The following is a 27,107-nucleotide window of genomic DNA, read 5'->3' as shown; positions in this document are numbered from 1 at the left end:
TTAAAGGAGAAACTTTATTCTCTTAAGACTTTAATCAGACATTAGTTCAAGACTCTTTATCCTCCTGTCAAATACAGTGCTAGGCACAATAAATCCTCAATGACAGATGCCATGCCCTGATTACCAAACTTAACCCAAAGTCTCTCTCACATGTCACCAAAGATTCAATTTAGGCACACAATGTAAATTACACCCAAACCTTTTTCAGGTAAAAATTTTAGTGTATTTACAACTCTGCCAAAAAAGCATTAAGGCAATAATTTCCTTATCAATTTATACCTCTTCACATCAAGCTCTCTGCATTTGATGCAAATATTTCACATTAGCAGCATGTTACATTCCTGCCCCCAGCAAACCCTAACCCAAACATGATCTAGAAAATATATGCCAAGATCTTGAAAAGACTGGGTAGGTAAAATGAAGCCCTGAAAACCATGTAGTTTAAGGGAGTTAGGTCTTTGTATAAACCTCATAAAGAATGAGATTAAATGGTCTAACAAAACCATACCTTCCCAGTTTTATTGGTTCTCATGCTACTATCATATCCAGCCATTTCAGGGTTAATAGGTAAAGTGTAAGTGCTTTCTGTGCAATAATTTGTAAATTCAGTCCTCCGTGGTACACCAAGTACAGAGGCACATACCAAAAGGTGTGAGGGGAAGGCTTTCTTATTGACTAAATCTGTTTGAAACACGACTGATGAAGACTGGTGTATTTCAGACTGATCCTGCAGGCAGCAGTCACCATGGTCAAGGAATGCAATGCGGGGAAGCTTTGCACACATGAAAGGGAAAAATGGAGACAAATCATGTGTTCTATAAGGTTTACATAGAATAAGGAGCACTTAACCTCAAGGTGTTAAAAATTAGAGTTCCCTAATGTCAAGTGCAGATTTCTGAGGTTGCTGAAATATGAACTCCCTGGGAAAGGATGTTATACCAATCAAATGCAAGAGACTGGATTCACTTGTGAATTTAGAAGTTTTATAAAAACAAAATATACTGGGAAACACATACATACATACATTTCCTATAGGCTATTAATACCATATTAATTTCATGTCTAGATTCCCACATCAGAGAATGATTTTTAACTCATCTTTATGAATAGATGTACTTAATAAAATTCTGTAGGGTTTTAGAGGTGATTTTATTCAGCAAGTATCCAACTCATTTGAAAACCAAGGGTTCTGAACAGAGTTCTGATGGAAAGTTTACAACCTTTTAAAAAGAAATTGCTGATGAAGACAGGCAGTTTTTAGTAAAGCAATTATTATCTTTGTTGCTATAACACAAATATTTGACTTTGATTTGCTTAGAGATTTATTTTAAGCCAATTTTAACAGTTAAAAATTATTAACCACTTTGAAATTGTAAAAATAGCATATTCTCAAATTGTAAATTTTTACTTTTCTGGTTAAGGCTACTTCGGATATAAAAGGTATCAAACTGCCCAAAAACACTTTGGAGCCACTGCTACATAGACAGACAATATGTCCTTTTAAAGGATAGTCTGCACATTGAGTTGCTATATGTGATCAAGTACTAATTAAAAAAAAAAATTATCAAAAGTCAGGCATTGCATTAAGAAAAGAATCCATCTCAAAATGTGAATCATGAACCTTGACAAGACAGTGATTCAAAGTTTTCAATTCACTTGTTTTTTTAAGATTCAGGTTTAAATGTAAAAATGTTTGCTAAATGTGATTAATGTTTGACCTACAATTTAAGAAAATGAAGTTTCAAACTTTTGATTATGGTATATGCACTTTATACATTACAATTGTGGTTACTGTTTAGGTTAAAGCAGTAATTCATAAAGACATTAAACCATTATTAAAAACTAAATTGAAAACTCCACTTTTAGATGAAAATTTGTCATCCAGTTTAGATTAATAAAAAGATTTCAGCACTGAAACTGCTGAGACTTTCAAATAGAGTGCTGAATAATGTTTCTTGAGACAGTGTTTGTTTAAATAGCCAAACCACTCATTCTGCTGAAGACATTAAATGTAGAGAATTTCTTTTTTCCTTCTTCTGCATCTCAGCAACAAGAAAGTGAAACCAGATACATCAGGACTACAGAGTGGATGAAGGCATTCATTTTATGGTAAACCTGTTCCTTCACATACAATGAGAGATAAAGTCAGCTTTTCTATACAAAACGTATGATGAATGAACCAGGATATTACAATAGATTATCCCAATGATACAAATACAACTCAGACTTCAGTATAAACAAAAACCTACAAAGAAAAAAAAGATATTGTAACAGTATAATTTGTATACCAATTCAAGGTTTTAAATTTCTAAAATAATTAGAAAGGAAAATGGAGGCCAAAATTCAGTGCATCGTTAAAATGCTACGCTACCTTTATTCATTCAGGAATAATTACTCCTCCATGACCCCTCCCAGACCTGCTTCCTTGAAAAAAAAGAAAAACCTTTTACATAGAAATATTCCCTCAGTGGAATCCTTCTCTAATTATCTGCCTCCCAGAAACTTTCTTCTAAAAGCAGGCTGGATAATCAGTTTCACTAAATGATACCAATACCAGTCTTTGTTCTCTAGACAGAGAAAGCTTCGACACAAAACAGTTGGTTGTATCTTCCACAAAAAGTACAACCATTAGGTCTTTGTTGCCTAACTAAAACTTGGAATGACTTTCATCTCCAAATTGGTTGTAAACTGATGTCCCTTACAGCGCTAGAGATTTAGGAACACCACCTGTCAATCCACAGATGTACAAACAGAGCAAAAGTTAAGAATAAAAAAAATTTTTAAACCAACAAACAAAATACACCCCAAATATAGTCCATGATATATTTGATTACTGGGATAACCACAGAATTGTTGACTAAAAAAGCATTTGTGTGTGATTTTTTTAAAGTATATCAGGGAATAATGAATTTATAAAAGGTTCTTGTTTCCAAAGATGTTATTGGGGTCCACATATGCCTTGATAGACTTCAGGATTCCAAAGCCGACATCCGAGATAGTTTCCTTCAGCCACTGCTTCCGCAACTTGCCCACTGGAAAAACAAAATCAAAAATGCTTCAATATACACCACAATGCTGGGAGCCAATCAATCTTGTGACCACGAATGAACAAACACTGTGTGATAAATGCTTTTATTCAAAAATGAGAAATGTTTTGTTTTATTTGATTTATTGAGCCCAGCAGACTATCAAGCTCATTAAGCTCAATGTATTCCCAGAGGAAGCCTGTGTTCCACACTGTCTCCTTCCTCTGTAAACTATGAAATGGTGATGAAGCTTAGGCTGAGATTAAGGGTCCTTTTATAAATAACAAAATGGGAAGTCTATATATTTCTTAAGAGATTACCCCTTAAAATTTAGCTATCTTAAACACATCAAAATTTAACGAAGCGATTTTAAGATAAAGATGCTTTAAATAGTGCATCCCATATGAATGAGGTGACTTTATTTAAAGGTGATTTCTAACAAAAAGGTTATAGTTTTAAGGCATGGATAGCACAAAAACTTTAGAAAATTTTAGGAGTGGACTTAAACTTAATTTATCAAAAGATAAACAGATCCCACAGAGGATATGATAACCAAATTACTTTCAGACATTTCCATAGTCTTGAATAACACATTTCCCCTAGTAACTTATCAGAATATCAGTGGAACCAATTTTCATTTTATACACTAAGTTAAAAAAACTGGGAACGTAATCAACTGAAAGATTTCTGCCTTGCCCAAAGAAAGCTTGTTGATTAGTTATAAATAAAAAAAAAGAGCTCAGTAATAAAAACTATTCGAGGAGATCCCCCTATTATTTACAAATGAGATCTGTGTAAGAAAGTATGTCCATTTTTTTACCACTCAGAATAAACTCTGAATAAAAAATTACCAAAAATATGTACTACTTTTACAAACATTTTATAAAGAAATAGAGAAATCTTTTAAATGAAGTTTACTGAGTTAGCAAAATACTTAGTAAGCAATTTTAAATGAGAACGGTCATTTTCCACAGATATTCATTAATTAACTAAAGTCATCAAGAGTGACTTAATAGGTCAATCAAAATGGCTAACATTCTTTCATTAAAGACAACATAGTATTCAGCCTGTCATCCTAAAATGCAATCCCATTTATCAGGCTGCAGTGATATACTGTAGCATCTGCCTTTTGGAAACCTTAAATACCATTTGAAACTAAACTCAAACCATCTTTTGTGCCCAGTTCTCAGGGTAACCATCAAACTGTCATCAGAATAATAAATGACAGAGACACTGCTGGAAAGCAGAATATTTTTGTTTATGCCTCTAAGGAATAAAGAGCATCAATGGTGTCAAGTGGGAAAAATGTACAATAGAAGAAAATCCTTCAATTCGGTAAGAAAATTTAAAAAGGAAAATGTGTTGACTGAATGCTATAAATATATAATATTTAGGTCCTATAAAAATTCCTATTTAAGCACACATATCTGATTGCTCCCTAAATTTCTCGACTGTTGCAAAGTTGGGTTTTTTGGTGTTTTAGCGGGGGAGGGGAGTTCCTTCAGATTCACTTGTGAGTTCAGTAATATTACTACAAACAACATCTTGAGCTACTGAGGAGTTGGGGCAACCTGCAACTCTTTATCCCATATTTAGGCTGTTCAAGTCAGAGAGGTGAAGAACAGTCAATGCCATTCTCAACTGTTATCTGTAATATAGTTTCACTCAACGTGTCCTGTGGTTATGGATGTAATTGTCCTGAAAAGACTGCAAACAACTGCTCCAACAAGATGGAGCACATTAGAATGTCAGCAGGATGCCCAACAGCTAGCTTGTCTGCCTGGTTTTACACCTCCAGTAATAATACAATTCCACGAGGAGCTGAGAATGTCTGAGAAGCCACCCAACAGCCATTGCATATTTAATGAAGTCGCTCACCAAGTGCTGGAAAACAGAAGGTGCTTGGAGTGCATCATTAGTTCTGTCAGAGGGATAATTTACACATCTATCTTGTCAAATTTTCTATGGTTTATACTTTTACAATAATCAATCTAACATACATTTGATTAGTGAACTAGAAAGTTGTAAGAAGCTATACAGCAGGCAAAGCCTTGGCCCTTCATAAACATATGTGATGGAAGATTTTAACCCCTTGGTGGCAGAGGTCTATGAGCTTCTGCTGTCACTCATGAAAGACTTGAACCAATGTCAAAAATCCCAGCTTACACCCATGGAAAGGATCTGGTTTAGTTTATAAGCTCAAACAGCTGTAGGCTATGTTATCTGCAATTACAAGAGCAGATAGGAAGCAAAACTCAAATAAAAAGGCTGAACTCAAAGGACAGAGTGATGGCTGAGAAGAAAGTCTTCTTGAGGTCTGGTCACATGGGTAAACAATTTTTTTTTAAAAAGTCACCCCAAAAGGCCTACTATTTGAAGTAGGAAAATTTTATTATTTAATCCCCTGAAGCTGATACAGAATAAGAACAAAGTGGGGGTTTTTTTTTCTGTACATGAGGAATGTATCTACTAAAAGACAGGAAGAATTTATATTCAGAAATGGCCTAATTTTACTGATATACACATGTGGAGCTAAAGAATGCCAGCAGGTAGCCAAGATGGCGGAGTAGAAAGACACACATATGCTAGCTCTGAACCCACAGCCCATAAAATACCTGTAAAGAAGAACTCCCAACAAATTCTGGAGCAGCAGAAGCCATAGACAAGGGAGCGGAAGAAATTTCTGCTCCAGACAGACCTGAAAACCTGATGCGAAAGGTCCATCATGCCTGGACCCAGAGCGGAGCCCAGCCCTCCTTGACCGCATGGCACCAAGAGGAGCAGATCTGAGCAGGCTTCAGGGACAGAATCTCCAGCGGCCGCACAGGTCCCTCCATCCACAGGTGGCGGAGGTCGGTGAGAGAGTCTTTTTGGGTGGCCGACAGGGGAGTGGGGTGTCCCCGTGGCTCGGGCCCCCTCGGGAGGCAGCAGCGGGGGGGGGGGGGGGGAGCAGTGGCAGACAGGGGCTCCCCAAGCAGGCAGGAGCTCGGATCCATTGTTGAAGGTCTCCACATAAACCCCCTGAGGGAACTGAGCCCTGTGAGGCAGCCCTGCCCCCACTTGAGCACCTGAACTTAATCTCACACTGAATAGCAGCCCCGCCCCAGCCCAAAGCCCTGAGGCTGGGAAGCAGCATTTGAATCTCAGACCCCAAGAGCTGGCTGGGCAGATCTGGAGGCCACGTGGGTGTGGAGAGGACACTCGGAAGTCAAGTCACTGGCTGGGAAAATGCCCAGAAAAGGGGAAAAAAAATAAGACCATAGAAGGTTACTTTCTTGGTGAAGAGATATTTCCTCCCTTCCTTTCTGATGAGGAAGAACAATGCTTACCATCAGGGAAAGACATAGAAATCAAGGCTTCTGTATCCCAAACATCCAAAATAAATATACCATGGGCTCAGGCCACGGAAGAGCTCAAAAAGGATTCTGAGAATCAAGTTAGAGAGGTAGAGGAAAAACTGGGAAGAGAAATGAGAGAGATGAAAGAAAAGCATGAAAAGCAGGTGCACACCTTGTTAAAGGAGACCCAAAAAAATGCTGAAGAAAATAACACCTTGAAAAATAGGCTAACTCAATTGGCAAAAGAAGTTCAAAAAGCCAATGAGGAGAATGCTTTAAAAAGCAGAATTAGCCTAATGGAAAAGGAGGTTCAAAAGCTCACTAAAGAAAATAGTTCTTTCAAAATTAGAATGGAACAGATGGAGGCTAATGACTTTGTGAGAAACCAAGAAATCACAAAACAAAAACAAAAAGAATGAAAAAATGTAAGATAATGTGAAATATCTCATTGGAAAAACAACTGACCTGGAAAATAGATCCAGGAGAGACAATTTAAAAATTATGGGACTACCTGAAAGCCATGATCAAAAAAAGAGCCTAGACATCATCTTTCATGAAATTATTAAGGAAAACTGCCCTGAAATTCTAGAACCAGAGGGCAAAATAAGTATTCAAGGAATCCACAGATCACTGCCTGAAAGAGATCCAAAAAGAGAAACTCCTAGGAACATTGTGGCCAAATTCCAGAGTTCCCAGGTCAAGGAGAAAATATTGCAAGCAGCTAGAAAGAAACAATTCAAGTATTGTGGAAATACAATCAGGATAACACAAGATCTAGCAGCTTCTACATTAAGGGATCGAAGGGTGTGGAATAGGATATTCCAGAAGTCAAAGGAACTAGGACTAAAACCAAGAATCACCTACCCAGCAAAACTGAGTATAATACTTCAGAAGAAAAAATGATCTTTCAATGAAATTGGGGACTTTCAAGCATTCTTGATGAAAAGACCAGAGCTGAAAAGAAAATCTGACTTTCAAACACAAGAATGAAGAGAAGCATGAAAAGGTAAACAGCAAAGAGAAGTCATAAAGGACTTGCTAAAGGTGAACTGTTTACATTCCCACATGGAAAGACAATATTTGTAACTCACTTTTCAGTATGTGGGTAGTGGGTGGGATTACACACACATGCGCGCACGCACACACACATAGAGACAGAGAGCACAGAGTAAATTGAATAGGATGGGATCATATCTTAAAAAAATGAAATTAAGTGGTGAGAGAGAAATATATCGGGAGGAGAAAGGGAGAACTGGAATGGGGCAAATTATCTCTCATGAAAGAGGCAAGCAAAAGACTTTTTAGTGGAGGGAAAAAGAAGGGAGGTGAGAGAAAAACATGAAGTTTACTCTCATCACATTCCACTAAAGGAAGGAATAAAATGCACACTCATTTTGGTATGAAAACCTATCTTACAATACAGGAAAGTGGGGGAGAAGGGATAAGCAGGGTGGGGGGGATGATGGAAGGGAGGGCATGGGGAAGAGGGAGCAATTTGAGGTCAACACTCATGGGGAGGGACAGGATCAAAAGAGAATAGAAGTAATGGGGGACAGGATAGGATGGAGGGAAATATAGTTAGTCTTATACAACATGACTATTATGGAAGTAATTTGCAAAACTACACAGATATGGCCTATGTTGAACTGCTTGCCTTCCCAAAGGAAATGGGTGGGGAGAGAGGGATGGGGAGAAGTTGGACCTCAAAGTTTTAGAAACAGCTGTCAAGTATTGTTCTTGCTACTAGGAAATAAGAAATACAGGTAAAGGGGTATAGAAAGTTATCTGGCCCTACAGGACAAAAGAGAAGATGGGGACAAGGGAAGGGAGGGACGATAGAAGAGAGGGCAGATTGGTGATAGGGGCAATTAGAATGCTCGGTGTTTTGGGGTGGGGGGAGGGGGCAAATGGGGAGAAAATTTGGAACCCAAAATTTTGTGAAAATGAATGTTAAAAGTTAAATAAATTAAAAAAAAAAAAGAATGCCAGCATTAAGAACTGAGAACCACCTGTCCCCCAAAAGACATACCAAGTGGAGAAGGAGTTCTTAAAGAAGTTGCTAAAGCTCAAACACGAGGAGATACAATAAACATAAGTGACCTAAGTCAAGATAATCTCTCCTACGCTATATTCTTTCCATGAGACCAGTATAATATGAAATTACAAATTCACATTCACAGGGAACCCAGCCTTTGTGAAACTGCTAGAAACAAATTCTTTTGACCTACCAACTTCATATTCCCTTGAATTCTGATTAAGCTGCTATGTAGGAGTAAAAGGTAGTGCTAGAAACAATAAACATGGAAGTCTGTCACTGAAAATATATCAATGACTCAAGGGCCCCAAACCTGACATTCATGGAAAGGGCTTTGTGACTCCTTTATCCGTATTTCAATGATGTTCAAATTATAACATAGCTATGTAGATATCTATACAAAGTTTACATATAATATACAGCTTACAAAAATGCTAATCCAGGTACCAATACCTGTTATTTCACTGTTTCAAATACCAGACAGTTAGCTGTAGAGAAGGATTATTTGTGTGACCTTGAATAAATCAACTTCTCTGGACCTAAGTTCCTTATAATACTATAGCCTAATCACATTAAAATATTTTGAATCAATGACAACTAGTTATTGGGTGAAAACAGGACACTGAAAAATACTTTCCTACATAATTCACTTGTAAAAAAAAAAAAAAGAATGAAATGGGTCCTTAAACTGGGAATGTGACAAAGAAAAAGCAGAGAAATAGAACTGAAACAAAATATAATTCTTTTCGTAATTTGTGGTTTTATTATTCCTGAGACTCTTCTGACATTGGCTGTACCACTCTAGCTCAAATATTGCCCAAAAAGAGGTAACTGAATTTCTTGTAATGGGTGAAAAGAGCCTATGGTTCAAAGTTGTCTTATGTAATCTGACCATTCAATTCAAATTAGATACCCAGGGGTTTTTAAAAGGGCTACACAGACGCATATCTCTAAGGATTACCTTTAGGTTCTAGTAGTATGGAATTGCCTAGGTCCTAATGAGAAAGAGGCAAAGAATGATAGGAAGTTTCTGCTTCTTGACCCATATAAAGATCTGACTATCTCACATTTGTTCATGCCATAAAACAGTCTTTGCTTCGAAGTACAAGCTGGACATTAGCCAACAGATCCATCAAATGAAAGATGCTAATGTTTAACCTTTAAGAAAAATGGGAATATAACTGAGATTCAATATGGATGAGACTTGGCTAAGATGATAATGGCTTAAAAATCATACTGTATTTTAAAAATTAAATTGTTCAACATATTTCCTACTACTAAAGTCTTTGATATCACTTCATCAAGACAACAAATTCAGTGTCACTGGGAACATAAAATGCAAATGAAGATCTAAAAGTTGTGGATAAGTTTTACAGCTACAAATTATATATACTTTTCTTCTTGCTACTAAATAATAATTCATGCATCCTGTGCAACACATATGACCATACTGATTATAAATGACTACAAAGATCAGCTAATTAACGACCAATATTTTTGCTTTTCACTTAACAGAGAAAAACTACTCATTCTTTTTCTTTTTTTTTTCTCTAAAATTTTTTGAAAGTACAGCAGTCATTCACTTTAATTCTGTTATGGAAGTGGCTTCGTTTTTCCAACCTCAGCCAATTTGTCTCTCCTCAAGCAGCATCCCTCTGGCCCTCCAGAGGTCATCATATTGGTGCTAGACTTAGTGGCTTTAGCTTGAAAAGCTCAGAACTCTCAAACTCAAGAATTCCACCAGCCTCAGCCTCCACAAGCAGCAAGGATTACAAGACTGCTAAAGCTGCTAATTGTTTCAACTAGTTTTTAAGTTGATTCTCTAAAAGTATACCATTATATCATATGCAAAGAATAATCAGTTTCTTCATTGCCTATTTTAATTCCTTCAATATCTTTTTCTTCTCCTATTGGTACAGCTAGCATTTTTAGTACAAAACTGAAGAGTAATGGTGATTTTTTTTAAAAGGGAAAAGGACCTATTTGTACAAAAATATAGCAGCTATTTTTGTGGTGGCAAAGCACTGTAAATTGAAGGGATGTCCATCAAGTGGGGATGGAATTTTATTGTGCTATAAGAAATGACAGGATGATTTCAGAAAAACTTCCAAAGATATACATGAACCTATGACAAAGTGAAGTGAGCAGAACCAGGAAAACATTGTATGCAGCAACAGCAATATTGTATGATGAAGAACTATAATGACTTAGCTCTTAGCTCTTTTCAGCAAAACAATGAATGATCCAAGACAATCCCAAAGGACTAATGATCAAACATTCCGCCTCTAGAGAAAGAAATGATATTGTCTGAATACAGACTAAAAACAAGCTATTTTCACTTTCATTTTTTTTATTAGCATCTTCTTAACTAATGTGGACTAATGACTAACATGGAAAGGTTTAACATGATTATACATGTGAAAAAAAAGAGTGGTGATAATGGGTGCTCTGCTTCAACCCTGATCTTACTCATTCTCATTAAAGATAATGCGTGCTGATGGTTTTTGATAGATATTACTTATCATTTTAAGGAGAGCTTCATTTACTTCCATGTTTTCTAGTATTTTTAACAGAAATGAGTGCTACATTTTGTCAAAAGCCTTTTCTATACCTATTGAGATAATTATGTAATTTTTATTGTTATTGATATGATCAATTATGCCGACAGTTTTTCTAATATTGAACTACTCCACACTACAGGCATGACTCCCACCCTGCTCAAAGGGTATGATCATTATAATTGCTGTAAATCTCCTCGTTAGTATTATTACTGGTATTTTATTTAAACAGTTTGCAGCTGGTAGTTTTTTCTCTGTTTTTGCTCTTCTGGTTTAGCACCATATTTGTGTCACAAAAAGAATTTGGCAGGACTCCTTTATCTATTTTTCCAAATAGTTTATATAGTATTGGAATGAATTGTTCTTTAAATGTTTGATAGAATTCACTTGTGAATCAATCTGGTAGAGGAGATTTTTACTTAGGGAGGTCACTGATGGCCTGTTCAATTTCTTTTTCTAAGATAGGGTTAATTATTCTACGTCCTCTTCTATTAGTCTGGAAAATTTATATTTTTGTAAATATTCATCTATTTCACTTAGATTATCAGTTTTACAGGTACACAACTGGGCAAAATAGCTCCCAATAATTGTTTTAATTTCATCTTCATTCGTGGTACATTTGCCCTTTTCATTTTTGATACTAGTAATTTGGTTTTCTTCTTTTTTTAAATCAAATTAATCAATGGTTTATCTATTTTACTGATTTTTTTCATAAAATCAGCTCCTAAGTTTTGTTTATTAGTTCAATTTTTTTTACTTGCTGCATCCCACAAATTTTGTAATTTCTCACTGTTGTCATTCTCTCTAATGAGATTATTGTTTCTATGATTCGTTCTATGACCCTGCTCATTCTTTAAGATTAGTTTTTTGGCTCTAATTAGTTTTTAATCCATGCTTCCATGGCCGTTTATTGAATGTAATTTTTAATTCATTATGGACTGAGAAGGGTACATTTAATATTTCTGCTTTTCTGCATTTTTCTGTGAGCTTTTTATGCCCAAATACATGTTGTGAAGGTACCATATACATCTGAGTAAAAGGTATATTCCTTTCTATTCCCTTTCAGTTTTCTCCAGAGGTCAAACTATCTAACTTTTCTAAAATTCTATTCATCTCATTAAAACTTCTTATTTATTTTATATTTAGATTTATCTAGTTCTCAGAGGGAAAAGTTGAGGTCCCCAACTAATATGGTTTTACTGTCTACTCCCTACTATATTCATTTAACATTTTCTTTATGAAGTTAGATGCTATGCTATTTGATGTATACATGTTTAGCATTAATCTTATATCACTGCTGATGGTACCTTTTAGCAAAATGCAGTTTCCCTGCTTATCTCTTAATTAGGTCTATTTTTGCTTTTGCTTTGTCTGAGATCCTGATTGCTATTCCTGCCTTTATTACTTCAGAGATGTGATATCTCCATCCTTTGGAAAGCTGATTAGAAGTCACTAGAATGATATGAGACGATGAGGTGAATTTCTACATCTAATTGCTCTGTTAAATGTTGTTAGTCAATTCCATAAAACACTGGTGAAATGACACAGGAAAGAGGACCAATATTATAGTAACAGCAGCTCATATTTATATATTTTAAGGTTTACAAAGCATATTTTCCTTACAAGAACTCTGAAAGAGGACAAGCATTAGTATCCCCTTTTTACAGATGGAGAAACAAAGACAAAAAAAGTATAGTTACTTGACTGAAGTCACAGAAACTACTAAGTGTTGCAGTGAAGATTCAAAACCAGGTTTTCTGTCTCAGGGTCTGGGACTCTTCATGACAAATATTACTGCCACAACTGTGAAATCACAGCTTTAAAGTGAGCTTGGGCAACTGTAAAACGAAGTGTTGGGAAGGTCTGAAGACTAGTTTACTTTTTTATTCCTAAACTGAAAAATCTAAAACTAATGTTTTTTGAATCATAAGATGGAATTCTAGGAATTTAGAAGGAAATGAGTAATCCCTAGGAAAACAAATTTTAAAAAAAAGCTGGAGTGAGGGAAGATAGGAGGTCTTCTGGCCTCGTGAAAGCTGTCAATCATATTTCTAAGCTTATTGCCCTAACTATCATCCTTTTGTGGTGAATAAAAGCTGCATCAAAATAAAGAAATAAGCAAGGCCAAAGCAGGGCTGCTCTAAAATGAGACAGACTGCAAGAATCAGAGTCATTCAACAAACAACCAGAGGGGTGAAAAAGAGAGAACTAGATACCAAGTGTTAAGAAACATTCCATTTTCTTGGAGAATTTCAGGATGGATCACATGGTACAACATTTTGTAATAGAAAATGTGGTACATATAAATATGCCTTTAGGATATCAAGAAAAACTTGGGATTTGTATCTTGATGTTGTGAGACCTTTGTGACTATAGCTCCATTTTTCTCCTTTTCTGAGGGAAAAATATTCTTCTTGTTAAGGACCATCAAATATTGAGAAATGTCAAAAGACTTTTTAGGTCTTGTGAAGAGCTTTGAATGCCCAACAGAATATTTTGTATTTGATCCTGGAGGTGATGGGGAGCCAAGGGAGTTACTGAGCAAGGATGTGTCATGATCAGACCTGCATTTTAGGGAAAACTCACTCTGCCAGCTGAATTGAGGATAGATTAGAGTGGGGAGAGACCTTAGCCAGGCAGAACTACCAGCAGGTTATTCCAAAAGACCAAACATGAAGTGATAAGGGCCTGCACCAGGGTGGTGACAGTATCAGAAGAAAAAAGGGAAGACATATTGGAGAGACGCTGCAAAGGTGAAATGGACAGTCCTGGTAACAGACTGAATATGGGGGAGGAGGGATGCGGTGAGTGACAGATAGTGAGAAGTCAAGAATGGCATCTAAGTTGTGAGACTGATGATGTCCAATGCAGTAATAAGAAGGGAAGAAGGCTCAAGGGGAAAGATAATGAGTTCGATTTTGGTCATGTTGAGTTTAAGTTGTCTACTGGAAATCCAGCTCAAGATATCAGAAAGGCAGCTACAAATGCAAAACTGGAAATCAACAGAGAGGTCAAAGTGGGGTAGTCAGATATGAGAACCATCAAGTTAAATTAAATCCATGGGAGCTAATGAGATTACCAAATGAAGCAGAATAAAGAAAGAAGAGGGCCCAGGACAGAAACCTGGGGACACCTGTGGTTAAAGAGGGTAAACTGAACGAAATAGTGGCAGACTAAGAAGGAGTTTACTGGTAAAAGAATCAGGAGAGAGTGGTATCCTAAGAACCTAAAAAGAAAAAAGTATCAAGGAGAAGAGAGTGATCAACATGCCAAAAGTTGCAGAGAGGTTGAGGAGAATAAGGATTGAAAAGAGGCCACTGGATTTGACAACTAAGAAGTCACTGGTAACTTTGGAGAGAGCAATTTTGGGGGAATAAAGTCAGAAGCCAGATTGTAAGGGGTTAAGAAGTAGGAGAAGAAAAAGGTGTAGGAACCTATTTTTAGATGTCCTTTTCGAGAAGTTTGATTAGAAAGAGCAGAAGAGATACTGGACAATAGTTAGGATTGAAGATCAAGGAAGGTTTTTTGAGGATAGAGGAGACATGGTCATGTTTGTAGACAACAGAGAAGAAACCAAGAGTCAGGAAGAAATTAAAGCTAGTGAGAGTGAGGATGATAAAGGGGGCAGTCTATTCAGAGCAGATTAGATGAAATGGGATCTCCCAGGCAGGTAGAAGGACCAGTAAGGAGGAAAGCCACGTCATCATGTGACACACAAGTGAAGGAAGAGGAAGTGGCAAAAGGCAGCTGAGTGAAAGGAGAGAGGAGGAGACAAGAGGGAGCTCCTGGGGAAGGGCCTCAATTTTTTTTTTTTCCTGTAAAACAGGAGGGAAGGTTCTCAGCTAAAGGGAAGGAGGGGTAGGTGGAGGGAAGAGGAACCATGGAAAGTTTGAGGAAGGCTAAAAGGTTTTGGAAGAGCCACTATGGAGCGCCATTATAGCTTTTCTTTCCAACCCATCCCACCCTCACCTCTTCCACACAGTGTATAACTAAAGCATCATGGGGGGGGGGGGGGGGATGGAGGAGGGAAGGATAAAGAGAAAGGATGCGAAGAATGGGGAGAAAAATGCAATACTGTTTTCTGAGGTAAATCCAGTTGCTGTAAGCTTAAAAGTATAATTCCCTTCCCAACCTCAATCAAAAGTAATGACTCCCTTAGGATCAGTGTGATAAAAAGTTAGATAAGAATAGTAGGGAAGATATGAATAGAGCTCAAAATTTTTGCATTTTCTTTTAGCAGCCTTTATACAAATGGCGTTTACCTCTCTTTAATTACAAGAACATACGGTATATATACCAGATAAAGGCCTGGATTTGGAGTCAGGAATAACTACAGCTAAGTGATCTTGGGCAAGTTACTGAACATCTTTGGGACTCAGTTCTCACCTATATAATGGAATAGCATATAATTACATGAGGACCAAATGAGATAATGTACATAAAGCATTTTGTGCATCTTAAAGAACTATATAAATGGGGACTATTATTAAATTACTATACTGGGGTGGGGTGGAAGGGAAATTATGTTAAAAAATAATTTATATTGACCCTTCTGAATTGGAAGACTTTAGGATATGGGCAGCTAGGTGGTGCAATGGATAGAGTGCCAGGCCTGGAGTCAGGAAGACTCATCTTCCTGAGTTCAAATCCAGCCTCAGACACTCACTAGCTGTGTCACCCTGGGCAAGGCACTTAACCCTGTTTGCCTCAGTTTTCTCATCTGTAAAATAAGCTGGAGAAGGAAATGGAAAACCATTCCAGTATCTCTGCCAACAAAACCCCAATGGGATCATGAAGAGTCAGACATGACTGAAATAACCAAACAACCAAAACAAAAGGATAGCATGCAGTAACATGTAAGTTAATGTTTTACTTTGGATATTGCATTGTTTCTGTGTTGAGTACTGTACTGTAATAGATAAAGCCAGATCAGAAACTGAAACTCTCTTGAAAAACGTTACAATTTCTTCAAATTTAACTCAACAAGAATTCATTAAATGCCTGCTATGGGCAAAGGCAAAAATATTTCCATCACTCTTCCCTCAAAATTGTTAGGGTAAATACAAACGAATAAGGTTTCATATTTTGAATGGGGTTATATAAGTTATTTGAAGTTTCATGTCTGAATTCTGACATTTCTTAAGTTAAGAGATAAATTAAAATGGCTATTTGGGATATTTCTAACTCTCACCGGGGAATAGTCAAAACAAGTAACAAACATTAGAGGTTTGTATTCCTGCAGTAGACTAAGGTTCCTCCTTCGTGAATTTCCTTAATTTTTTTTTCCCATGTTTACCTCACATACCTATGGCATATCTGTTTTCTAGATACCAAGTGCAATGATAAATTAATTTCCATTAGGAAACAGAGATGCCATTCAGCTGCTACAACAAAGATGAGTAGGAAATGACAGTTTTCAACTCCTAGTTCCACTTAAATACTCAAAATCTTTGATTTTCTGTGTCCTAAGCTCTACATCCTGGAAGAAAAAATAGCTTTGTGTCAACATGTTTCTACAGTGGCAACTCATCGTACTAGACTGTGATTTTCAAGTTATTCTTCAGATGACTGCACAGCTTCATGAAGTCTAGTAAAAATTTTTAGGACAATGATAATTCTACATGCCTCATTTGGAAACTGGTATATATCTGAAAATTTCAGTTGAATACTGTTAACTTCCAAGAGTTAATGATTGATTAAAGAACTGAATTTAGCTTCTATTAAAATTTACTGATAGTCATCTTTCTAATTTAGAGAATTCTAATTGCACCATACGATAATATGCATGACATAATTTTTTTTTGAGCATACAAGGCATGATGGTCACATTAGGCCATAATTAGGACACACAAACTGATGTTTCACAGGTCACAGATCATGTTAGAAATGATCTGCTAGCTACTGCACCACTGCATGAAAGGGTATGAGAAGTCAATTACAATACCCTTACAGTAATGTAGAGTAGGCACTTCTCAAAGCATACTCACTCAATGTTAAAATATCCTACACACACACACACATATCCTTTATGTACCAATGGTCAGTCTTATTCACACCTAGAACAGGCTTCCCCTGTTATTCTGGAGAACAAAAAGTGCTCTTTTTTGCCATTTACCTAGGGTACTGGTCTCTTCACAGATGAGACAGGTAAGATGTCCCCTCTCCTGCTTTTCACTCAAGGAAGCTGACACTACGATTGGCAAAGTAGAACAAAAGGAGAGAAACAGCATGATCATGTGCTCTCTCTTATTCACTCTCTTGTTACTGCAGGACACAGATCCTATCACTACACAGGAAAAATTGCCATAATGGGTTCTCAGGTTTCCAGGTCATGCCAGATCTCCCAAAACCTATTTAATGTATAATGTAGTAGGGATGGTAAAGAGATAAAGGTGAACTCTCATGTGAGGTTATAAGAAACTGTACAAAAAAAGTGACAGCTGTCATTTATTTATCACTGATATTTTCTTCTTGCCTTAAAGCTTTCAGTTATCTTTGGATCAAAGAGGGTTGAAAGTTTGCCTCTACTACTAATTTTCCCTAGTCAACAGGAAAGATTGTGTGAGATATCCATTACATCTGGAAAAAAAAAAACAAAAAACCACTTCCAAAGGAGATGAGGAAAAATAAGTAATTGAACTCTGAGTTACAGACAGGGCATAATCACTGATGACCCCTATTTTTTTAAAATGCAACTTTTGAACTTAATTTCAAGAACAAGAACATTTTAACACAACTATGTGGTTCATGTTTTATGAAAATTCCTAATTCTCAACAAGGAATTTTATGGCTAGTTTTAGAAGACTAATAATTTTAAAACCTAGCCATAAATTAAATATGCTTCTAGTATAAACTTTGCTGTTTAAACTGACCAGCTTGTCATTTACAAAAACAAGCTCTATGAAGATTAAGTTAAGCAGTCTTTATATTTCCTATAGCCTCAAGTCCCAGACTACATCTGTTTTCTTTGATACACAAAACCAGAGTTAAAATAGCTCCATTTATCACAGCATGATTGTAGGCAGACAAACCAGCCTGTCTGTTTCCAGATAGTGAAAGCCACTGTTATTAATCACAATTACAGGCCAAACACAACAAGAGAAATTGCATCAATATTCTCCCAACCCCCAACCTTACTTCTCAAAAGTGGCACTTAGAATGTCATGACAGGGGCTGAAGGTCAGTAAATAAAGAGGATACTATGAGGTTAATTCTGAGTAGCAAGTTTATGTATGACTCGTTATATAAAATCTAGCCATATAGTCAAAAAAATGTTCTCCTTCCACATGAGTCATATTCAACAGTTTATCTGTATAACTAATTGTCCCTGTTATTTAAAAATCAAAATACAAAGTTCATATGAGTGTGAATATTTTCTATTTAAGTATCTGCTATTTTATTTTGCAGTAATCAACACTGTATATATTAAACTGAATACACAAGTAACAATCCTGAAGAGTAATGTAATTTAGAATTTTAACTGCAAAATTGCTAATAATTTTTAGAGTTAAAGAATGAAAGTTTATTAAAATTGGTGTTTCCTAATAGTAGTTTCGTTTCTAGCAACATAACAGGAATTCTCTGCCTCTCCTACATATAGAAAAAGACAGTACTTTCTATTGAAGGAGAATTACTGCTGGTAATAGATTGAGAAAAAAATATATCTCATCCCTTGAGTGTTTCAATCTCTTTCAAATAAAATGAATCTATTTCCTCAATAGTTGGAGTAAGATAGAGTATACTGATTAACTTCTTGGACTCTGTTTAAGAAAACAAACTCAACAGTTTGGGATGGAGTCACCCAGTAAACATAAAAGGTTTATTTCTGTTTTAAAGCAAAGTGTACAGGAGATCAAGAGAACGTTAAACTACTAAATAACACTGAAATGCGGGTCCTTTCAGGGTGTGCATGTGGAGGGGGAAAGGAGGGAGTGCTACTTCATTTTACTTATACAGTGTTAATTTCATTTTAAAACAATCAATATCTACACTTTCCCATATATATTTGGGAATAAGCCTATTTTTCCATGATGAAATTCCATAGTACATAAAATAACTGTCTAATTAAGTTCTTAAAGCCTAGTTAGTAAGTGTATTATTCTCATTCTACTATACAGCAACAAATCTTTCATAATATTTGAAAAATGACATAGGATAATAAAAATAAAAACCTTTTTAAGTATATTCCAGCATGAATTTGCATTTAGATTCACATTTACTTAATACTTTTTTAAAGGAAGACATGGAAACAGGAATCTATGCATAGTCTCATGCTTTCAGATTGGTACCTAAATTATACCATACAATTTAAACAGTATTAAATACTAAAAAAAAAAAAATGTTCTATTCAATTTATTAAATAGAATTAAAACCCTTTCTTGGTAAGTTACTATAAAGTAGGAAATCTATGAAAAATCATCCTCTAATGTATAACTAAACTGAATTATTTCATTAAACCTAAGTATCGCACATGATGTTCAAAATGGTAAGCCAATAGCCAGGGTCTGAAAATAGTTTTGTTATACAGGAAATTTTACTGTAATCTGATCTGACCTGCAGTCATTTTATTAATAATCCTGAGAAACATGAATCCAGACCAAAATAGTTCTGTCAGTACAAAATAAACAGAAAATCAGATCATTCATATCAGTAACTGATACATAGAAATATGACATATGTATGGAATATACACTAGAATGAATGAGAAACTTCTAGTCTACATCCATTCATATTGTAGCACTTTAGTCATTCACAACATAGTTCAAAACCATGAATTTTACGACTAAGTTCCTTTCACATAACCCTCAGGCACAGTAATCATAAGTTTAAAGTAAGAAAACATAGCATTCTAGACTGTCTAGTCTACTAAACAAAAACTGCAGAGCTCTGGACTCTAATGTGTAGCATACCACGACACCTGGTAGCTAAATGGCCCTGGGTAAGTCATTTTACCTCTTGAGTCTCAGTTTCCTTATTTGTAAAATAAAGGGTTATCAAACAGAACTGTTGGAAGATTCCAAAGAGATGACTGTATTTAAAGCATTTGACAAACAATAAAGCATTATTTAAATGTCATTTATAATTCTTATTAGGGTAATATTTTGCATAGAAAGAAGAGAGGGGCAATTTAACATTTAACTCTAGACAACAAAATAAATCCAATGTATATAACATGGTTGAACTACTGTTTAACTTGACTTAAAGGACATGAAATGTTTTCAAGATTACATTCTTTATACTACTACATGAAACAATTTTGCTTTGGCATTTATCTTCACTTGCAAGATGAAGAATAGCTGACTTGTAGCTACATCAGTAAATAAATTATCTATTATTTCCATACTTATGAAGATAAATGTCACTGAGATTAACACATACCCAACAAAGCCATGGCATATATACACACAAAATAGACATCATGAAAATATTCCTAAACTTCATGATACAGCGTTATAAAAACAAAAAACTGTTTCTCTGTCTAACATAGTCAATGCAATGGTTTTCTACACAACTAGAGAGCATGGAGAAAAATTTAGAATAATTTGTGCCTAAAATATCTAAACATCTGTAAATACTGAGTTACACACAATTTTTATGAAAGCATAAGACTAAAATTGCAACAAATAGCAAAATTAGGGTTTGACTCTTGGTTTATTACAAAGTTGTTTCTATACTTTGAACGAAATTTAATCTCTCTGCTCCTCTGTTCTCCTCAATTCTTTTGACTACCTTTTGGTCATTCTAATATTCTTAAGCACTTAATGCAAGATAGACAAGAGAGAAGAAGAGGAGCTCATTTTGATACTTGTTAGCAGTTCTCTTAAAAACATTTAATGTCTCCAATTGATAAAGTCAAAGGATATGAACAGGCAGTTTTCAGATAAAGAAATTAAAGTTACCTATAGTCAAATGAAAAAAATGCTCTAAATCACTATCGATTAGAGAAATGCAAATCAAAACAACTCTGAGGTACTTCACACCTATCACTCTGGCTAACATGACAAAACAGAAAATGATACATGTTGGAGAAGACATGGGAAAACTGGAACACTAATGCACTGTGCATTGATCCAACCATTCTGGAGAGTAATTTGGAAATATGCCCAAAGGGCTATAAACGTGCATACTCTCTGACCCAGCAATACCATTTCTAGGCCTACATCCCAAAAAGATCATGTAAATGGGAAAAGGACCCACATGGCACAAAAATATTTATAGCAGTTCTTTTTGTGGTGGCCAAGAATCAATAATTGAGGAGATGCCCATCAAATGGGGAATGGCTGAACAAGCTGTGGCATATGAATGTAATGGAATACTATTGTGCTATAAGAAATGATGAGCAGGATGATTTCAGAAAAATCTGGAAAGACTTACATGAACTGATGCAAAGTGAAGTGAGCCAAACCAGGAGAACATTATACAAAAGAACAGCCATGCTGCGCAATGACTAACTTTGACAGACTTAGCTCTTCTCAGCAATGCAAGGATCTAAGATAACTCCAAAAGACTCACGATGGAAAATGCTATTCACATCCAAAGAAAGAACTTTGAAGCTGATGGAAGCAGACTATTTGACTTCTTTTTTTGTTGTTGTTTTACTTTTATCTTTCTCGTAGTTTCTCCCTCTAGTTCTAATTCCTTACAACATGACTAATAAGAAAATATGTTTAATATGAATGTATATAATAGAACATATATCAGATTGCATGCCATAGTGGGGAGGGGAAGAAATTTTAAAACTCAAAATCTTATGGAAGTGAATGATGAAAAACTAAAAATAAATTAATTTTTTAAAATTTGATGTCAACTTAGAGGATCATAATTTCTTTTATCCAAACTTGTATTCTAGAAGCAGAGACAATTAAGACTCAGTTTTGACAAAGTAACACTATAACTTTTTTCTTCCCCAAATCTCTCTTCCTATTCTAAAAAAAAAAATTCAAATTATAAAAATAAAGACATTGCTTTCCACTTGTCCAAGAATATTATTAAAAAGGAAATATGTCAAATATAATTTCTAATGGAAAGAATAAGGAGGTATTTCTAAATGAACATTCTATTAGGCCTCTTCAGCTTCTTGCTGTATCCTTGGTGGCATCATGGCACCTCTCCTCTCAAACTTATCTCTTAGCAGTACAAGAATATTCCCCCAACAGGTAAAAAGATAGGAGTAACTTTCCACTGTAAATTGGAATAGCTTCTCTTGATTGAATACTATAGGTCTTAGTCACATGAAGGGGACTGAAGGTAGTTTCTGTTAATTTAATAGGGGTCAGACTCCCCTCATTACACACTATCATTAATATCAAAATCCTGTAAACTAACTAGATGACTGACTACTGAAGAATGGTTGACCAAATTATGATACATACATGTTATAAAATATCACTGTATCAGAAGAAAGAATGACTAAGAACTCAAAGAAATAAGACGTAAGAGAAATGACAAAAAATAAAAAGTAGAACCAAAGAACAATATATTCACTACAACTGTGTCATTAAAGACAATGATAACAACAAATCCATGATAAATACAAAGATTATCTTCAAAAAGAGTCATGGAAATAAGCAAAATGATTTTAATTCTATTACTATTTTTAAATCAATAGACAATGGGGGGTTAAACAACTGAAATAATAGAAAAATTTATAGACAAGTTTACAATCTCAAACAATCACTGTTTTGATCATTGATATCTTTTCTTATTTATATATTTGAATCTTATACTTTCAAATGAAGCTAAAGTAATTTTTTTTAAAAAAGAAAACACTGGACTTGAAATTAAATAACATGGGCTACTGCCTTTCTTCCTGAAATTCAGTTTCCTCATCTGTAAAATGGAGATAATAATGATAATAATCGCCCTATGTAGTTACAAGTAGTTTTGTGAGGAAATTCCTTTGTAAACAGAATAACATAAATGATAATAATTATTTTTCCATACCAAAAAACCTCTCTATGCTAATATTTCTAAAGAAATTCTAATCAATTATTATATAATTTATCACTAACATTAAAAGAATAGAACTGTTCAGTAAAAATGCACTTGAAAATTGGGAATGTTATAAATTCTAAACAAAATTATTACCTCCATGATGATGTGACAGGCTTCCTCCATTGGCAAGGATTTCTTCTCTAGCAGCTGCCTAAATTTAGAAAGAACAAAATAATTTTTACTTAATCTTTACTTTGCAAAGTTAAGAATTAAGATAGAACTGATCCAAGTTCTAATCAAAGCATGTTATTTCCTGTGTAAACCTCAAGACTTGGAATTCCTGTTTTATAACCTCATCTATACTAGGAACTTTGAGATATTGTACAGTAGTACTGCACTCGGCAAAATGACAACTATTAAATGCAATTTAATTTTTATAAGTATTCCCTCATTGTACTCTATAATCTCTACAAGTATTTTGAACACATAAAATGACACAGACTTAATAAAATCCATTTATTAGCTTTAGATTGTGAGAGAGGCTACCTGCAATTAATAGGAAATGGAAGATTACCATACCAACTTTGCATTAAATTCATCACTATGCTTGTCCGAAAAAGTATTATTCACAAAAATATCAGAGACTAACCATAAATGTCTAAGGATTTTGCTAATGTGTTTCACAGTTTAATTGTTTTGAAAGGTCAAAATATCTTTGGATGACTACTGATACTTGTTATATTTATTTTTTAGTCAGACTTCAGGCTTCATTAAATCAATCAACAAGCATTTATTAAGCACCTACTACGAGCCAGGTGCTGAGGATACAAAGATAAAAGCAAAGCAGTCTCTGCTATCAAGAACTAAAAAAATGCTCTAAATCACTATTGATTAGAGAGATGCAAATCAAAACAACTCTGAGGTACCACATCTCACCTATCAGATTGGCTAACATGACAAAAGAGGATGATGATAAATGTTGGAGAATGTGTGGGAGAGTTGGAACACTAATTCATTGTTGGTGGAGCTGTGAGCTCATCCAACTGTTCTGGAGAGCAATTTTGAACTATGCCCAAAGGGCTACAAAAATGTGCATACCCTTTGACCCAGCAATATCGCTTTCAGTACTGTATCCCAAAGAGATCATAAAAATGGGAAAGGATTCCATATGTACAAAAATAATTATAGCAGCTCTTTTTGTGGTGGTCAAGAACTGTTAATCGAGAGGACGCCCATCAACTGGGGAATGGCTGAACAAGGTGTGGTATATAAATGTAAGGGAATACTATTGTACTATAAGAAATGATGAACAGGAAGACTTCAGAGAGGCCTAGAAGGACTTATATGAACTGATGCTGAGTGAAAGGAGCAGAACCAGGAGAACCTTGAACACAGCAACAACCACAGCATGTGAAGAATTTTTCTGGTAGACTTAGTCCTTCATAACAATGCAAGGACCTAAAAATTCTCAATGGATTTTTGAGGCAAAATGCCTTCCACATCCAGAGAAAGAATTATGGAACTGGATCGCAAAATGAAGCAGATCACTTTCTTTTGTATTGTTTGTTTTATGGTTTCTCCCATTCATTTTAATTCTTCTACTCAACATGACTAAGATGAAAATGTATTTAATAGGAATGTATGTATAGAACCTACATAAGACTGCATGCTGTCTTAGGGAGGGAATGGGAAGGAAGGGAAGGGAGGGAAAAAAATCTAAGATATATGGAAGTGATTGCAGAACACTTAAAACAAATAATTTTTTTAAAAAAGAACTAATATTCTACCAGGATGGACAACAAGCACATATAATAAGGATATACAAAATAAATACAAGGTAATGTGGAAGGGAATTAACAGGTATCGGGGAATGAGGAAAAGTTTTATTTTAGAAGTTAGTACTTACGCAAAAGTGAGAAATAAGTGAATTAAGGCCCAGAGAAAGGAGATGGAGTACTCTGTGTATAAAAAACAGCAAGAAGACCAGTTTGGCTAAACCAGAATGTATGGGAAGGGGAATGATATGCAATAAGATTGGAAAGGTACCCTAGGGCTTTTTTATATCCAAGTTATAAAGGACTTTAAAAACCAAACAGAAGAGTTTAAAATTGATCTTAGAAGCAAGAGGGTGATACTGGAGACTACTGTCTAAGTGATACGATAAGATCCATGCTTTTGGAAAATCTTTAGCAGCTAAGTGGAGGAAAGATTGGCATGGGAAGACTTGAGGCAGGGAGGCCAATTAGGAGGATCCTAAAGGCAAGAGGTGATGAAGAGCTGACTTAGTCTGGTGGCTATAAGAGTAGAGAGAAAGGGATGGATGTGAGAGATAATACGGAGGAAAAAATGACAAGACTTGGCAACTGATACGTAGAAAAAGAAGAGTGAGGAACTTAATATAATGCTAAGGTTCTGAACCTGAATAACAAGAAGGATGGTGTTACCTTTGACAGAAATGGAAAGTCTGGAAAAGGGGGAAGTTCTAGAGGAAAGATAATGAGCTATATTTTAGACATGCTGAGTTGAGAAGCCTATGGGGATATCAGTGATATATGGAATTTCTGATGAATTGTGACACCTTCTCTGACACCTTAGAAAGCTGCTTACATACACAAGTCTGTAGAGGTAATTTTAAAATATTATTTAATATATTACTTTCTCAAAGGCAGCTAGGTGGTATAATGGATAAAGTACTGAAAGACCTAACCTCAAATCCTGCCTCAGAATTTCATTAGCTGTGGTAATCCTAGGCAAGTCACTTAACCTCTTTTAAGCCTCAGTTTTTTCATCTGTAAATGGAAATAATGATGCCTACTTCATAGGATTGCTGGGAGGATCAAGAGATAAAATATGGCAAACGCTTCAATAAACTAAAAGTGTTTTACAAATGTTAGCAATTATTATTATTCTGAAGTACAATAAACAGTAACCTTGAAATAATCTTCCTCCTATGTTAAGGCCCAACCAAACTCTTTGAAATTCTATGACTAATTTGTGTGAAAAGCCTGAAAGACAAACAGTGAGAAGCAAACAATGAGAAAAATGAGGTATCAGAAAACTAAAGCCACAGAAATTGGGATCATAGCCATCTTTCAATTATTCATGATTAGTATATCCTTGGTGCCTAGGAATTTACTCAATCAATAAACATTTATTAAGTATCTACTATGCACCAGGCACTGTGTAAAGTACTAGAACTCTTAGCATGGTACAGCTTATATGCTAAGCTGCCAGAACTCAGGTTGGGTTAGGAAAATGTCAAAAATGTACCAAGTACAAGATACACATGTGTGGATGCAGGTGGTATGCACACATAAAATGACATTTCAATCTTTTGAACCTAAATGACAAAACTCTTCCCCATCTTCAATTCAAGATTTGGGTGTTTCAATATCCATGCTGTGAAGTCCTATCCCTACTTAGAGATGTGACACTTTGACAGCAGAAATGTCCCTGAAAGTCATCTATTTAGCTTACCACACATTTAGTATTTATACTGGAGGCCTATAAAGACCAACACAAGGTATGCAAACTAATTCTCCAAGTTTGGCCAAGCTTCCCCAGTTCATGCTATCAAACCTAACTGCTGCCCCTCTTGCACTGGGAGGAGGTAAAAGAAAAAAGGGGAAGGTGACACAGACCACAGATGTCTTTCTGCTACCTCTTTCTTTTCGGTAGAAGATACCCAGGCTTTCTCAATTTATGAGAACTTCTGGAATTTATCCCCTACAATTGCTGAGGACATCCTGTACAATAGTGGATTGTTTGTGTTTGCCACTCTCCACTAGCATATATGATTAGAAGCTGATTCTACTTTTCTTGAAGAAAAAAAGATGGTCAATAATAATTTAATAAGTTCAAATATGCAGAAAAAATGAGCGGTAGCATGATGTAATGGAAAGAGAATAGGATTTGCAGTCAGAAGATCTGAGTTTGAATCCTAGTTGTCTGTTATTACCCCCTGTGACTTCAGGCAACTCCACTAACTTCTCTGGACCTCAGTTTCCTCATTTATAAAATAAGTAGGTTGTATATAAAATCTCAACATGAAAATGTTTGTGATTATCACTAAGGCAGGGTATATAAAAATATTACAGCTATCTGGCTGACCTCTAGTGCAGTTACCATCTGGATTCAGTCTACTGCCAAAATATCATGGGGCTCCAGAATCCTTTGTGTTATTCTTTTGCATCCAATTGTTATACGTTAAAACAAG

General features: G+C 35.5%; 1 protein-coding gene across 1 annotated transcript in view; it reads right to left on the bottom strand.

The window, feature by feature from the left end:
- Positions 1-2,809: 2,809 nt before the first annotated feature.
- Positions 2,810-27,107, bottom strand: part of AGPS (alkylglycerone phosphate synthase) — a 151,598-nt gene continuing 127,300 nt past the window's right edge. Inside the window, exons 19-20 of the mRNA XM_072612420.1 lie at positions 23,045-23,102; positions 2,810-3,032 (exon numbers count right to left, since the gene is read on the bottom strand). Coding sequence (XP_072468521.1) covers positions 2,911-3,032; positions 23,045-23,102 — 180 coding nt within the window. The 3' untranslated portion in view covers positions 2,810-2,910. The remainder of the gene's footprint in view (positions 3,033-23,044; positions 23,103-27,107) is intronic.

This window comes from Notamacropus eugenii, chromosome 5, assembly GCF_028372415.1.
Source record: "Notamacropus eugenii isolate mMacEug1 chromosome 5, mMacEug1.pri_v2, whole genome shotgun sequence".
Taxonomy (NCBI): domain Eukaryota; kingdom Metazoa; phylum Chordata; class Mammalia; order Diprotodontia; family Macropodidae; genus Notamacropus; species Notamacropus eugenii.
Note: the sequence above shows the minus strand (reverse complement) of the source record. Positions and strands in the feature narration are given on the sequence as shown.